This window comes from Megachile rotundata, chromosome 11, assembly GCF_050947335.1.
Source record: "Megachile rotundata isolate GNS110a chromosome 11, iyMegRotu1, whole genome shotgun sequence".
NCBI lineage: Eukaryota > Metazoa > Arthropoda > Insecta > Hymenoptera > Megachilidae > Megachile > Megachile rotundata.
In genome coordinates this window covers 8486822-8504098 of record NC_134993.1, presented here as the reverse complement: position 1 = coordinate 8504098, position 17277 = coordinate 8486822, and the positions used below count along the sequence as shown (strand labels likewise).

The 17277-nt window shown below is 29.6% G+C and overlaps 1 protein-coding gene across 5 annotated transcripts in view; it reads right to left on the bottom strand.

The window, feature by feature from the left end:
- The window catches only part of Myc (bHLH transcription factor Myc), a 265387-nt gene that overhangs the window by 203225 nt on the left and 44885 nt on the right, over positions 1 to 17277 (bottom strand). For 2 of the 5 annotated variants that reach the window (XM_003702389.3, XM_012283228.2), the window contains exon 3: positions 5629 to 12710. The exons of the other annotated variants lie outside the window; for them this stretch is intronic. In XM_003702389.3, coding sequence (XP_003702437.2) covers positions 12118 to 12710 — 593 coding nt within the window. In that variant the 3' untranslated portion in view covers positions 5629 to 12117. Of the gene's footprint in view, positions 1 to 5628; positions 12711 to 17277 lie in introns of those variants that run through there. 5 annotated transcript variants of the gene reach the window in all.

Here is a 17277-nt window from a genome sequence, read left to right as displayed (position 1 = left end):
AAATTTCAAAATTTGGGATTTATATTCGTGGGGTTAGTAATCTGAAAATTTAGTAATTTATGAAATTGGGTATTTAGAGAACTGAAAATTTGCATATTAGGTAATTGAAAATTTAACAATTTAAATTTTCGAAATTAGAAATTTGATTTTTTGCAAATTTCCAAATTAAGGAATTGAAAAATTGGGACACTCAAAAATTGAAATAGTCGAAAATTTTTACTTTCAGAATTGAAGCTTTTAGAATCCATGAATTTGATCCTTAAAAAATTTCAAAATTAAGCTACCTGAAAATATAAAAAAAATACAGTTTTCGTATTAAGAAATTTAAAAATATACAAATTTCAAAATGTAGGCTGTTAGAAAATTAATAATTGAACATTGGGTATTTGAATTAAATTTGATTCGGATTTTGTAAATTCCAAAATTTGAATTTTCAAATTTTTTATATTTAGGAATTTTAGTATTAAGAAAGTTTGGTATTTAGGAATTTTGGGATTGGGAATTTGTGAATTTTTAAATTTGTAATTTGGGAATTCTGAAATTTGATCATTTAAAACATTTAAAATACTATCATATTACCAACATACAAATCGTCCAAGAGCTCCACAAAACGATATAAATGATGTATGTATGTATTTAGCGTAAACAGAAGACTACCATTTCAAGAAGGCGAAATCTATTGCGAGGTATGTATATTATTATTATAACACGATATAATATATATCGTGAAGTTTCGTCGCGGCTTAACGAATTCGTTAAACACGGAAGAACTTTGAAACGTGGTCGATATACTGTTTTCCATTAATTTTCCATTCGATCGGCAGCGACTCACGCGTCGGAAACTAATAAAAAAAAAAAAAGAACGCGAGCCCCTACGATAGAATGTTATACGAAGAGGAAGAGAAACGTTATATCCTATCTCTTTTCCACCATCATTCTTATGTACACATAAAATACAGATATCGCACGCGAGAAGGTATGTATATATTCCGAGACCGAATTTAAAGTTAAAAATTAAGGCGCCACTTAGTTTCCTGAGTATGTGAACAGTGTCTGTTTCTATTTAAGTAAACCTGATGCGTCGAAAATGCGATTTCGTCTTATAAAAAACACATTTTACTCTCTTTTTACTTTTTAGTCTTTTCGTTTCATTGCAGTGTTTTTTTTTTACTCCCTCTCTAATATATATATTTAAACATCGCACTCCTTTCCTGTGAGTGTAACAATAGCTCCTAGAATCGCTCTTTAATATCCTCTAGCAATTGCGAAGGGTTAATGTATAAAAAATCTGTCAAAAATATAACAAGAACTACGCCTACGCGGATGTAAGAACGTCGAAACTTCTGCTTTTAAAGGTTTGTGCATTTGGTATTCGAATCTGCCGTTTAATTTTTAATTTATTTAAAGCGCATTGAGCGAAATTACCCCTAAACGGCTCTCGAAAACGGACTTCGACATTCTTATTAATTTCTCGAAAATGTAAGGACCTTTTGTCAACTCTTGTGCACGAACGATCAATTGAGGAAAGAAAGAAAAATTTTTTACGGCCCCTTTGAATACCCTCGAAACGTTTCCGCGGTGAATCCACCCCCTTCTGTTACCCGAAAATGCATTCCACCCGTGTTCCGAACTGCATTACTACTGCGATTATAGGTATGTACTTATGTATGTATGTACTTATATAAATTTCAAGCACTTGCGTTGCGATTCAGGTTTCATCGTGTCGTCGATTTAGTCTTTAATTAATTTGTATCCGTACAAGCGCGTATGTTGGATGCAATTTGTTGTGTGTGTGTCAATAAGTGCGTGCATGTGTGCTCTGGTGTGAGAGGTATATAGGGTGGTCGCAGAAAGTTGGACAAGAGAAGTACGAGTTGAAAGAAATTTTTGTCGTTTGCCTTTAAATCATGGGGTAAGTAGAAATGTTTTTTTTTTTTAATCGAATTTTGAATTTTCGAATATTTTTGTTTTTTGTATTTATTGATTTTTAAGTTTTCAAATTTATGAAATTTCTAATTTTCAAATTAGCGATTTTCCAAATTTTTGAATTTGGGAAATTTTAATTTTCAAATTAGTGATTTTGCAAATTTTTAAATTTGAGAAATTTCAATTTTCAAATTAGTGATTTTGCAAATTTTTAAATTTGAGAAATTTCAATTTTCAAATTAGTGATTTTACAAACTTTTAAATTTGAGAAATTTCAATTTTCAAATTAGGGATTTTACAAATCTTGAAATTTACAAAATTTCAGATTAGTAAAATTTTAATTTACGAAATTCCTAATTTCCAAATTAGTGATTTTCCAAATTTTTAAATTTGAGAAATATCAAATTTCAACTTTTTAAATTGTTGATTTTTCAAATTTCCAAATGCAGAAAATTCTAATTCTTCAAATTACTAATTTTCCAAATTGTCAAATTTGTGAAGTTTCAAATTTCAAATTATTAACTTTTCAAATTTTCAAATTTATGAAAATAGAAATTTATAAAATTTTTAATTTATGAAATTTCTAATTTTCATATTATTGGTTTTCCAAATTCTCAAATTTATGAATTATCAAATTTCAAATTATTGATTTTTCAAATTTTCAAATTAATGAAATTTCAATTTTTCAAATGACTGATTTTCCAAACTGTCAAATTTGAAATTTCAGTTCTTCAAATTATTGATTTTTCAAATTTTTAAATTTATGAAATTTTCAATTTTTAAATTATTGGTTTTGTAAATTACGAAATTTATGAAATTTAAAATATGTAAGTTGATAAATTTGAAATTTCATAAATTTCGTAATTTACAAAACCAATAATTTGAAAATTGAAAATTTCATAAATTTGTAAGTTCATAAAATTGATAGTTCATAAATTTGGGAATTTACAAAATCAATAATTTGAAATTTGAAAATTCATAAATTTGAAAATTTGAAAAATCAATAATTTGAGGAACTGAAATTTCATAAATTGGAAATTTGAAAGTAAAAAAATTTGAAATTTCACAAATTTGACTATTTAAAAAATTGAAATTTCATAAGTTTGAAAATTTGGAAAGTCAATCACCTAAAATTTTTAAATTCGAAAAATTAGAAATTTGAGTTTTTCCAATTTGCAAATTGCGCTTCAAATTTAGAACTGTTCGTATTACAAAAATTTACAAATTCACAAACTTCTGAATCTATTCCTTCACAAACTCCCAAATTCAATAACTTCAAAATACTCAAACTTTAAAATGCAAAAATTTCGAAATCTCTCTGAAATTCGACAATAAATTCAAAAACCCCGAGACTGTTAAATGAAGTCACCCGATGTCCTAAAACCGACAAATGAATACAAATGTAACACTTTCCCCCGCAGTTATTCTCAACCAAAAGAAGCCAACCAACAAAACATACGGCTTCATTTTCTAAATATACCAAACTTCCGTATCCCCAAATAAAAACTCAAACTCAAAAGTTCAATGTAACAAACTCCAACGATACCCTTTCTGAAATAATCTCACGAAATAAAAATTACAAATGGTAAATGACTGTAATTAGTTGCATCTATAAACGGTAAATGATTTTACAGAATGAATCCAACAGCAAAATGTTCTGAGACACTCTATATAAAAATTGTGTATGTACACGTTGCGCATGGTACACATATGCATATACCACACACGTGCGCGCATTATACGACTGCAAGGAACGACAAATACATCGAGACATTATTTCCGGATGCACGTGCGTGCTGCTTTCGATCCCGTAACCGATTCCCAGACCAATCTCTTTGCATCTCGTGCTGCACAATCTACTCTTTTCTCCCCTGTGCAACTTTCCAGTCCCTCTTTAATTTTCGTCTAGCACCGTCGAGCGCATATACATTCTTTTCTCTATCACCCCTCTCGATATACATTCAGTTCTCATGCGTCATACATATGCGAATGTACATTATGCAATTTACCAATGGCTCTTGCGTGGATGTGTCTGCATGTACACCGGCGGGCAACGATGGGCTTCCCCGAGTAGGGATTGATAACTTTTGATGCGAGCGAGATTTAATTTTGGAGATTTGAAGTTTGGAACTTTCATCTTATCAAATGTGGAATTTAGAAAATTTTTTGGTTAAGCGTGCAAGGTTTTATATTTGGATTTAGAGGTTTATGTGTTTGGAGATGTAGAAGCTTTTTAATTAATAAATGTAGAAATTTTCATATTTAAAAATGGAGAAATTTTCAAATTTAAATATGTAGAGATTTTCATATTTAAAAATGGAGAAATTTTCAAATTTAAATGTATAGAAATGTCCAAATTTAAAAGTGTAGAAATTTTTGTGCATATGTAGAAAGTAACATTTAAAAATGTAGAAATTTTCAAATTTAAAAATGTGGAAATTTGTTTGTGTATGTAATAAATTTTTAATTTAGAAATGTAGAAATTAACATAATTAAAGATGTGAAAATTTTCAAATTTAAAAATGTAGAAATTAACATAATTAAAGATATAAAAATTTACAAATTTAAAAATGTAGAAATTTTTGTATATAATACGTGAAAATTTTGTTATTTAGAAATATGGAAATTAACAAAATTAAAAATGTGCAAATTTTCAAATTTACAAATGTGGAAATTTTTGTATATAATTTGTGAAAATTTTTTAATTTAGAAATGTAGAAATTAACACATTTAAAAATGTAAAAATGTTCAAATTAGAAAATATGGAAATTTAAAAAATGAAATGTGGACAAATCTGAAATTGTGAAATTTTTAAAATTGTGACTTATTATTTTGAAACTTTTAAAATTTTTGATTATTAATTTCACAATTTTCAAATTATTAACTTCACAATTTTTAAATTACTAATTTCACAATTTTTAAGCGTAAAAATTACAAATTTTTAAATTTAAAAATTTCTAAATTTTCAAATTCAAAATTCAGATTTTCTATTTTTTCACTTTTTGAATTCTTAAATTTAGACATTTTTGCAATTATAAATTTTAGTATTCAGAAATTCTAAAATTTCTGAATGTAAAATATAGATTTTCAATTTCTGAAACTTTCACAACTATAAATTCTCAAATTTACAAATTTTAAGTATTGTAAAATTTGAGTACTTACAATTTTCCAACTTCTATCATAATATGTACTTTCTCAAATTATTTCATTTATCATAGGTCCAAATATTATTGCACTAAAAACTTTCTAAACATATAATTCACTTGAAATATTTCCAAATTACTAATATTTCAACTTTCAGATTTAACTTTTTAAATGTTTAATTCACATAACTTCAGATTTGCAAAGTTATAAATTTTTAAAGTTACAAATTTACAAAGTTACAAAGTTACAAATTTGCAAAGTTACAAAGATACAAAGTTACAAATTCCACAACTTACAAATCATCTTAATGAAATCTCCACATTCGATTTTGAAAACTTGAAAACAGAAATTTTGACATTTGTTTTTTTCACCGGAAGCCAACTTTGCCACCGAATGCGTGTGTAATATATTCTGCGCCTGTGTCAGTGTATTAAACTTGTCTCCCAGAAGGGCACACCTTCCAATTTCTATTCATTTTTTTCATTTTTTTTTTTATTTTATTTCTTTCAATAGCCCGTAAAAAGTGTGTATATAAACGAATACTGTTACCTACAAATGTAATGAACACATTATTTTGCCTTTTATTTCCTTCCGCGAGGGCACTCGCACTTCGTTTCGCGTCTTCGACAAATCAGATTTCGGTCCGTTTCTCTTTCGTATTACAAATATACATAGACATATTTATATATATATATTTTTATCATAATATAATATACTATAATCCCTATCTCGTATCGTTCATTTAAACCGTTTATATGAATATAATCAGCGCACCTCACAAGCTGACAATTGTAAGGAATGCGAATGCTGCTTCGCGCCAATTTGTCAGCCGCGCGCGTGAATCGAACGATTTCGTTCACTAAGACTCTATAGCAATGAAATGCTAGGAAACTCGTAACAATAAAAATACGTATAATAATGGTGATAATGAGAAGTATAATAATCAATAATCGTAATAATAGTAGTAATTCTAAAGTCAATAATTAGTAGCGCATTCTCTCTCCCTTTCGCACATTCATTCTGTAATTTTCAATATATATATATACATGTGTATGTATATACGATTGTATGTTATGTATGCGTATATATATAAACTTATATACCTAAGCGTGAATAATGCGTACATACATTATTCACGCGTGTCTAAAAGCGTAGCCAGGCCTCTACGGGCCAAACGAGAAACTCCTTTCTCGTGAAAATCGTCGACGAACGAATCCCAAAAATACGAGATCGACCGTGCGCCCGACGAGAAGGCGCACCTCGGCCGCCTTTATTCTAATTCGAAGTTTTCTTAGCTAGGAAAAACTAGACGAGTGCAGAATTCGGATCGATGAATCGTAAAAAAAATGTCGATCCTCCTCCCTCTCGGTATATCGCCGTCCTTTATTTCTAGCTAGTTCCAATAACAAAGTTAACGATCCGCCTCACCTTATTGCACCCGTTAAGAAGAAAAGTATACGATATTTTACAGCGTTACACAGGATGAAGGTACGGAGACGCTCTTTTGAGGATGATACTAGCGACGTGTTATTTTGCATGTTCGATTTATCGCCGAGGATCGAAGATTTTGGGTTGTGTTTTTGAAGAGTTTTTATCAACAAGGATAGAATTGTTAGAGTGGAGGATAGATTTTTCATTTGAGGATTTATGAATTTTGAAATGAATATAAGAAATTAAAAATTTGGAAGTTTTTAATATGATAATATGGCGATTTGGAAAGTGGGGAATTTTGATAGTTGGCATTTGAAAATGTAGAAGTATTTCGGGATCAGACATGCAAACGTCGAAATTTGAAAATTTATAGTTTTTACAAATTTATAAACTTTTGAAAATTTGAGAATTTTTTGATGAGATAATTTGAACAATTTTTCAAAGAATTTGAAGGTTTGAAAATTTGAGAATTTGGGAATTTGGGGACCTACGGCAGCGTTGAAATTTTTGAAATTGAAGAATTGGAACCTTGAGAAATTTATAAACTTTTACAAATTTGAGAATTTTTTAATGAGATAATTTCAAAATTTTTTAAAGAATTCGAAGGTTTGAAAATTTGAGAATTTGGGAATTTGGGGACCTACGGCAGCGTTGAAATTTTTGAAATTGAAGAATTGGAACCTTGAGAAATTTATAAACTTTTACAAATTTGAGAATTTTTTAATGAGATAATTTCAAAATTTTTTAGAAGAATTTGAAGGTTGAAAATTTGAGAACTTAGGAATTCGGGGAACTAAAACGGCAGCTTTGAAATTTTTTATTTGGAACCTTGAGACATTGAAAATTTAAAAATGAGAATTTTAGATAATTGCTTTCGTATTTTTCTAAGTTAGAAATTTAGAGATTTGAGAATTTGAAAATCTAGAAATTAGAGTACTTTGAAATTTGGAAATACTAGTATTTGGATTTGATTGAAATTTAAGTAATTCAGTAACTTAAAAATGTAAGTATTAAGAAATTTCTTCTAAAAAATTTGGATTTTCGAAAAATTAAAAATTTCAAATATGAAAATCAGGCAATTTAAAAATTTAACCACGTAAAACTTCAAGTTTGAAAATTTTTTGACTGGAATATTAGAAAAATTTGAAAACAGCAATTCAGAAATTAAAAAATTTGAAAATCGACAACTTAACAATTTTAAAGTTCAAATATCCAAAAACCTTGAAATGTAAAATCACGAATTTCTGATTTGAAAATTTTAATTTTGAAAATTTAAGTTTGGGGATTCTCAATTTTGCTACTCAAAAATGGTATAAAAAAATATTTCGACTAATACAAACATTAAAACCAGCTCTAAATAAAGATTCAACTCATTGAAAAACAAGAAAACGAAATCATACGAATTTCATTTTCCACCATATTGCATAACATTTATTTTTTCATTCACGTATTTTCACATTTAAATTTACGACTCCGCTATACCATAGTCTCCACTATACGCAAGATTTCCAGGACATAATCAGTACCGGATGCATAGAAGCATTCTATTGAAAGTGTGACACGCCAGAACGTAAAGATCACACGGTGATCATCAATTAATCGATAAACAATCACTTGTGACTACGATGCTAGAAACGTGAGATTTGAATGGAGAAAACAATGGAATTCATTAGGGGAGAGATTGTATTGTAGAATGGTTATTGTTGCTTTACCGCAGCTAGTTAGTGTTTCTTCATAGACACTATGAAGTAGTGAATATGAATTCAAAAAGTTAGAAACATGTTCTTTTCTGAAGTGGGAGAAAATTGTGATTGGTTTTTGAGGTTTACTTAATACGTTTTTTTAATGAGAGAATTAATGTTTGAAATCTTTGCCGTCCATAAAGCTGGGGACGAATGGGGCACTTGTGATTATTTTTTGCAAGTCTTAAATTTTTTTAATTTATGAAGTTTTTAGGGTGACTGAGAAATTTAGAAATTTTTAATTTTACTGAAAAATTTAGAAATTTTCAATTTTACTAAAAAATTTGGAAATTTTCAATTTTACTGAGAAATGTAAAAAATTTTCAATTTTATTTAGAAATTTAGAAATTTTCCGTTGTCGAATTTAGAAATTACTAATTTTCCAATTTAGAAGTTTCCAAATTTTAAATATAGAAATTGTCAATTTTCTAATTTAGAAGTTTTCAAATCTCAAATTTAGAAATTCAGATTTACAAATTCTCTAATATACAAGTAAAACAATTTGTAAATTTTCAAACTTGTAAATTATAGAAATTACAAAATTTCAAAATCACGAAGTAAATTAAGAAACGCCTAACTTTATAAGTTTTCAAGTTTTTAAATTTCTAAAATCATATTTTTAAATTTAGTCATTTTTAAGGTTACTCAAAATTAATTTTATTTATTTATAATTTCCAGAATCTCAAATAAATAAAATTTGAAATTAAAATAATTTTGAATTTACAAAATCTTCAAATATTCAAAAATTGTCAAAATCAGAAATTCTCAAATTTAGTAACCTTCAAATTTTTCAATTAAAATATTCTCAAAATCACCAATTTTCAAAATTTGAAACTGTTGTTACAAATTCTCAAATGTTAATATTTCCAAACAAGTTCTGAAATACTCGCAATATATTACCGAAGAGTATAGTGCCCAATGCAATATAAAGGAGAGTGAACTATACTCACTAGTAATCTGTCTGATTCACTTTTAGAAATTTTGCATTTTTTTAACTAAAAGAAGCTTTGAAATGTTACACGCAAGATTTCTATATTACCAAAGAGTATAGGCTTTATTGCAATATAACGAGAGTAAACTATACTCACTAGTAATGTCTGATCCAATTTTAGAAATGTTTCATTTTTTGAACAAATGCAAATATTGAAATGCTGCACGCAATATATTACCGAAGAGTATAGCCCTCAATGCAATATAACGCGAGGAAACAAAACTCACTAGTAATGTCTGATCCAATTTTAGAAATTTTTCATTTTTTGAACTACTACAAGTTTTGAAATGCTGCCAAAGATATTGTCAAAGAATATAGTCCCCATTGCAATATAACGAGAGTGAACTATACTCACTAGAGTAAGTAGTCTAATCCAAGAGCGTTGAAAACGTGAATATCCCAGGTCCCACAAATTCTAGGTTCGGCTCTGTGTACAACCTTCGAAAGTTTCGAATGCAATAAAGTGTAATGAGAATTCTAAGATATTTGAAATGTTTTAGCGAATTAGCGAGGCATGTCGCTGCCGATTCAATTTCCAAAACTATTTGCCGTCATGGAAAACTATAATATATTGTGACTGCAACGAGAACAGCAACCTGTTCGACCAGAACGCAGTCGACTCTTCCAGCTCCGCCATTCGATATAAAATCGAAACAACTTTCTTTCTGCCTCTAATTGCTAGTACAAGTTTTGGAAAAAGAACCACCCATTGACGATTGAAATCTGCATGCACGCTTTCCTCTTTTCTTTCACCGTTTTTATTTGTTCGTGAAAACAAAAATATACCTAGAAACCGGTTCAGCTTTGCAACACATCCTAAGACTAGTTAGTTGAGAGTCGGTGATACTAATGTTAGATAACGTTCTGATAAGACTCGTTTTCTCTTATCTATGCAAAAGTTTCACTTTGCCATATTTAAAGCGGCTCTCAGATTGAACCATTCGAATCCAATAAAACTGTCGAGGTTTATTATCGTAATAAGTGTTCTTAATGCTGAGTTTTTTACTTTGGATAATTCCAATGTAATTGAAGAAAAGTTTTAATAGGATGCAATTATTCACGTATTTCAACAAAACTGAAAAGTACTCGGTTGCAAGGTAGGCTCTCTCTAGATTGGAATAAGTGGACTCCATTTTGTTTTTCATTTTAAACAACTGAATATGGGAAATTTTTCATTTCTAAATTTTTACATTTGAAATTTCCCATATTGTTAATCCTGAGAATTTAAGAATCACAAACCCAAATTTCAAGTTTTTGAAACTTGCAAATTCTTAAATTTGAAGATTTTCAAATTTTAAATTTGAGAAATTTTCAAATTTAACAATTTATTTATTTATTCTGATATCTATAAATTTAAATTTATTATTTATAAATTTATTATAAAGTTATTTACTTAAAAATTTATTCACCTACAAATTTATAAATAATAATTTACTTACTTATCTATAAATTTATAAATTTAAATTTATTTATTTATCTATAAATTTATAAATTTGAATTTATTTATTTATTAGATTTATAAATTCAAGTTTATATATTTATAAATTTCTACAATTTCCAAATCTTCAAGTATTTTCTCAAATTCTTAAATTCCCAGAATTTTTAAGTTTCTGTTACCAAATTCCCAGACTGACTCCATCATAATTTTCAAATATTCAAGTTTTCAAATTTCACAACTTCTAAATTAAAATTTAGAAAAAAATTAACAATTTATATAAATTTATAATTTATAATTTATTATAAATTTTTAATTTATAAACTTTCAAAAAAATTAAAAGCTTTTTAACATTGGAAATTTCTTCAATTCCAAACTTGAGGTAATTTAAATATTTCTAAATATTCAAATTTGAAAATCATTGAAAAATTTTTGAATTCCTAAATTCCTCTTACATATCTGAAAATTTCTAAAATTCTAAATTAGAGAATTTAGTAGATGGAAAAATTCTAATTTAGAAAATTTACAAATCAAAAAATTCTAATTTATTAAATTTAGGAACTAAAAATTTCTAAATTTTAAAATTTGAAAGCTTGTAACCTTGAAAATTTCTAAATTTCTAAATTAGACAATTTAGTGAATAAAAAATTCTAATTTAGAAAATTTAGAAAATTTCTAAATTCAAAACTTCTAATTTAGAAAATTTATAAATCAAAAAATTCTAATTTATTAAGTTTAGGAACTAAAAATTTCTAAATTTTAAAATTCGAAAGCTTGTGACTGAAAATTTCTAAAACTCCATATTTGAAGTTCTAACCCAAAAAATTTGGTAACACAAAAATTTCTAAATTTACAAATTTTTTATATAAAACTTCACCATTTTTCCCCTAGAGAAGCCTAGCTTTCTCACCGGCGTAAAAAGCTAACTGTTGATCCCTTCAAACTGTTTGTCGTTTCCGCTACATTTTCTCGAAAAAATCGTCCCTTGAGAACCGGTCTCAATCAGCACGATAAGATGCCACTGTCAAGACTTCATAATAAAAATAGACCTGACTTTCCACCTAATTTCTTCTCACAGTGCATTTTATCGCGAACTTATCTGACAAAACTCTGAATCTATTGTCGGCACACTGCGTCTTTACCGATACCTTAACTGCATAATCTTCATAGGTTGCTACTCGGCGAATCACAAATATACACGGTATATAATAAATCTTGAAAACTCTTCGTCAGCCTCTTCTGTTAACCTTCTCTTCAAGGCAAAACGAAACTCTAAATTGTCCTTCAATTCCGTCGACACTAGTATCAATTAGTCCCTCCACGTAACCCGTTCTCCCATGTTTCTGATACTCGCACCATTTTGTAATCTCGTCGAACATCGAGCGGAACTGTTAGAAATAAAAATCGTACCGACGTGGTCGGTAAAATTTCGTACGAAGAGTCTCTCCTCAACGCGTCATGGCGAGACTCCTCCGTAGTTGACTAAGTCTGGCTCGAAGCTTCTCCTGCCGTTTCCTGAGGTCCATCACCTTGGCCACGGTGCTCTGGTCAAGCTCGGTTAGCATATCACAGTACATAGCCGCCTGCCTTAAGATGGCGACTTTCGGTGCCTTCTCCTTCGACTCGATGGCTGGTACGAGAATGCGCAGCTCCTCGAACGCGTTTCGTAGCTCTATCCGCCTCTGACGTTCCATGTTATTGTGCAAGCTGCGTTTCTCCGTGTCCAGCTCGTCCTCCGACGAGCTTCTCGACGCTGAAGAGCTCATCTTCATCGGGGGAGATGACGCTGGCATGCATCGTCCGCCATTGTTCCTCCTCTGGTACGTTCTTTGACGAGCACGTTTCGCTGGCTTCGGTTCGGGTTGAGCGGTTCTTTTCCTCGCCGGGTTCGAGGGCGGCCGGCCACGTGGTCGCGGCGCCTTTTTAAATGCGGTGTTCACTGTCAATTGGAAATGCTGCTGGTCGACGAAGTTCGGGTACGTTGGTAACGCTGCGGGTCGGCACGGTTTCTCGAAGGTCACTACGTCGATCTCTTCCTCCTCTGTAACAGAGTAAACGGTGCAAAAGAGACTTTACGACGGATGGGATGAATTAGCGATAGGGAACTTAAGCTTTATATATTTTGTACGTTTCTACCGTGCGTATTTATATGAACTATTTTATTGGATAGGACTGCAATCAGAATTTTCAGATTTTTTAAATTTGGAATTTTTAGAATTTTTAGGATTTGTAGAAATTTTAGGATTTTCAGAATTTTTAGAATTTTATAGTTTTCTTATAATTTTTAGAATTTAATTTTCTTAGAATTTTTAGAATCTTTAGAATCTTTACAATTTTGAGAATTATTAGAATTATTAGAATTTTTAGAAATTTTAACTTTCTTAGACTTTTTAGTTTTCTTAGAATTTTTAGAATTCTTAAAATTCTTAGAATTATTAGAATTTAGTTTTCTTATAATTTTTAGAACTTTTATAATTTTTAGTTATCATAGAAATCTTAGAATTTTTTGAATTTAATTTTCTTAGAATTTTTATCATTTTTAGTTTTCTTAGAATTTTTAGTATGTCTAGAACTTTTAGTGGTTGTTATGGTGTTTTTGAGGACATTGAAATTTTGTAATTTTTTGAAATTTCTGAATTTTTGACAAATTATGCATTACATAAGTTAAGTTAAAAATTAGATTTTTATTTTTCAATAGAAGATCAGTGAGTCATTTTTATTCCTTAATGCTTCATTTTATTTCTTAAAGAAGTAATAATTTCTTTAATTTATTCTATAATTTAAATAGCAAATTAAATTCTACTTTTCAAATATAGAACTACAATAATTATAACAATTATACTTTAATTTTCAATGAAAAACTTCTACCCATAAGGCCTAATAAATTTTGAAAAAAGTAAAACCAACAATGAAGGAAAACGAAGAATAAGTAAAATGAATTGAAAAATATACTTATTTATAGCATTGCTTGCAAGATCGTAATTTGGATAAGAAATAAATGGAAAAATGTAGAGAAAAGGTAAGAAATTGCTATAAAAGTCTTTCAACAATGTAGTTTCTTTGAAGGACTATCAATGACCACAGAGTGCCGTAAAACATCGCTAATTGACCGGGACGAAACAAGCACGTCTCTCGCGTTTAACCTCCGACAATTCTATATTCAGGGTGAAGGCCGACCGCAGCGCAGTAGAAAAATGGTGGCATGATTTTCTTGGGGAATCGAGCGGGAACAGATTTGTATCGATGTCGAAAAAGAAACATGAATAAGCTGATTTCAAACCGACCCATACCGGATGCTCGATATCGTTTATCTACGAAGATAGTCGTCTACGAAAAAGAGATCGTCTTTCAAGCTATGCTGGATGCTGTAGCGAACTATGCCTGCGAGGCACTCGGCCGTAGAGAGATAGGCATTGATGGATAGACAGATTCTTGGTTCGGACAGATAAGAATTTGAGGTTTGAGGTTTGGGAATTTGGAGATGTGGAGGAAATGGGGAAAGTGAGGGATGAGGAAGATGTGAAAATTTAGGAATCAAGAGATTTGAAAATTTGAAGGTTTAATAATTTGAAAATTTGGGAACATGAGAATTTTGAAATTTAATAATTTGGAAATTTGAAAGTTTACAAATTAATAGACATGAAAATTTGAAATTTGAGATGTGGAAATTGGGAAATGGGAGATTTGAAAACTTGAAGATTTAATAATTTGGAAATTTAATAATTTAGAAATTTGAGGATTTGTAAATCTAAAAATTTACAAATTAAAAAATATGCAAAATTTAAATTTTGAGATATGAAAATTTAGGAATAAGGAGTTTTGAAAACTTGAAGGTTTATTAATTTGGTTGCGAACAGGAGAATTTTGAAATTTAATAATTTAGAAATTTGGGAATTTGTAAATCTGAGAATTTACAAATTAAAAAATATGCAAAATTTAAATTTGAGATATGAAAATTTAGGAATAAGGAGTTTTGAAAACTTGAAAGTTTAATAATTTGGTTGCGAACAGGAGAATTTTGAAATTTAATAATTTAGAAATTTGGGAGTTTGTAAATCTGAGAATTTACAAATTCAAAAATATGCAAAATTTAAATTTGAAATGTGGAAATTGGGAAATTTAGGAATCAGAAGATTTGAAAACATGAAGATTTAATAATTTGCAAATTTGATATGATAATTTTGAAATTTAGTAATTTAGAAATTTGAAGATTTTTTAATCTGAGAATTTGTAAATTAAAAAATATAGAAATTTATTAATTCCATAATCCTACAATCTAAAAAGTCCCTAGAATCCTAAGACACCAGAAGTACCACTAACCCCAAGTGTCCCAAAATTTAAAAATTCCCTAAATTCTAAAATCCCAAACGTCAACAAATCTGAAATGTCCCTAAACGTTAAAATCCCAAAAATCTCCCAAATTTCGAAAATTCCAAAAGTCCCGAAATCCTAGAATCCAAAACGTCCCTAAATTCTGAAAACCTCATAAGTCCCAAAGGTCTGAAATGTCCAAAAATCCCAAAAGTTGCGAAGTCTGAAGAATTTCAAAATTCTAAAATCTGAAATGTCATCTGGGAAAATGGTCAACCAACAAAACTTCAAAATATTAAAATAGAAATTGCCATACATCCAACGGCTCATAGCACGCGTCACATGCTCTCGTAAGCAGTTCGGTAATTACCCGGTCTGGTCAGCGTTCTAACCAGACGTTGTTAAGAAAGCTTGACGAAAAAACGATCGTTCACTATAATTGCCGAATTAAGGAACACGTGGCTACATGGAGGCGTTCAAAGGGACATACGACACCGTGGGCGTTTCTGCAAACTGTGTCATCCATCGTATGGTACAATCAGTGGAAATCCGGTTGGTCCAGATTCCTTTCTCGTGCGGATGTGAATTGTAACTCTTTGTTCAAGGCCAGCATCGAAATATAATCGTCCAATGTTGATGCGATAATGTTTCGTGGCAATGGAACCGATATAGTTACCGTTTATTCGCTAATTTAAGAATGAACTTTGTTCCCGCAACAATTCGTTCATAAAACGAACCGTTAACTGGCCAGGAACGTAAATACGCTTAATTAAATTCCCGGTGCCACGTCAGAGCCGGTTATAAATCATCTTTTAATGACATCTGACAACCGGAGTGGATATTCAAAAGTGGTTTGGTTGAAATTCAGATGGACGTTTCTTGCGGCAATTAATTTTTGATGCTATAGGGGTGTACAATTACTAGAGGGCAGATATAGGTTATGGGGGCGGCATGTGTGGACAATGAAAAAAATGAGTGATGGGGGCACCATCTAGGGTATTAATGTAAGGCATGAAATTTAGTATTTATGGTGTTATTTAAATTAGGGAATTGTATACGTTAGGTGTATTAGAAACAGAGTAGTGAGTATTTATTGTGGATTGAAATTTGGAGATTTAGGGATTTGGGAACTTGGGGATTTAGAGATTTGGATATTTGGAGATTTGGACATTTGAGTATTTGGAGATTTAGAGATATAGACAGTTGAGTATTTGGAAATTTGGAGATTTGGACATTTGGGTACTTGGAGATTTAGAGATATAGACATTTGAGTATTTGGAAATTTGGAGATTTGGACATTTGGGTACTTGGAGATTTAGAGATATAGACACTTGAGTATTTGGATATTTGGAGAATTGAGGATTCGGAAATTGGGGAATTTGAAGATTTGAACATTTTAGTATTTGGAGATTTAGAAATGTGGCCATTTGAGTATTTGGAAATTTGGAGACTTGGGAATTTGAAGATTTGGGAATTTGAAGATTTGGGAATTTGAAGATTTGGGAATTTGGAGATTTGGGAATTTGGAGATTTAAAGATATAGGCAGTTGAGTATTTGGAAATTTGGATATTTGATCATTTTGGTATTTGGAGGTTTAATGATTTAGAGATTTAGAGATTTGGGAATTTAGGTATTTGGAAATTTAAAGATTTAGAGATTTGAAGATTTTGAAATGTGGAAATTTGGAGATTTGAGTATCAGAAAATTTGATCACTAAGGAGTTGGGCAATTCAAATATTAGAAAATGTACAAATTTAAATATTAGAAAATTAAAAAATTTAAATATTATATAATTAAAAATCTGGGTATTAGGAAATGAAGAATTTAGTATATTAGATTAAAAATTTTGAGTATTAGAAAATTATAAAATTTGCAATGTTTAAAGAAAATTTAAGTATTGCAAAATTTCTTAATTTCTTTAATTTCTTAATTTCATAAATGTCTTGTTTTCTTAATTTCTTAATTTCTTAAATTTCTTAATACCTTTTTTAAAAAATTGTTAAATCTAAAACCTTATACATTTTAAAATCGCCTGATCTAAAATGGAAAAATGTTTGCAGTAAGAAATAAGAACTTGATGCAAGTAAATGAATTTCCTTTCAGCTTTTCCTCGCATATTAACCCCAGAAATTCACGTACACATAGTTACCCCAGAAGTTTGTATTCACCCTTGTTCATGTGGATTCGTTGAAGTGCGTTGATTCTTATCACATTTCTTAATGGATCTAGCCATATAAAATACAGTGAGTTTCGATTTAAATTACAAAAATTCCCAGTTGCAATATGTGGAAATACA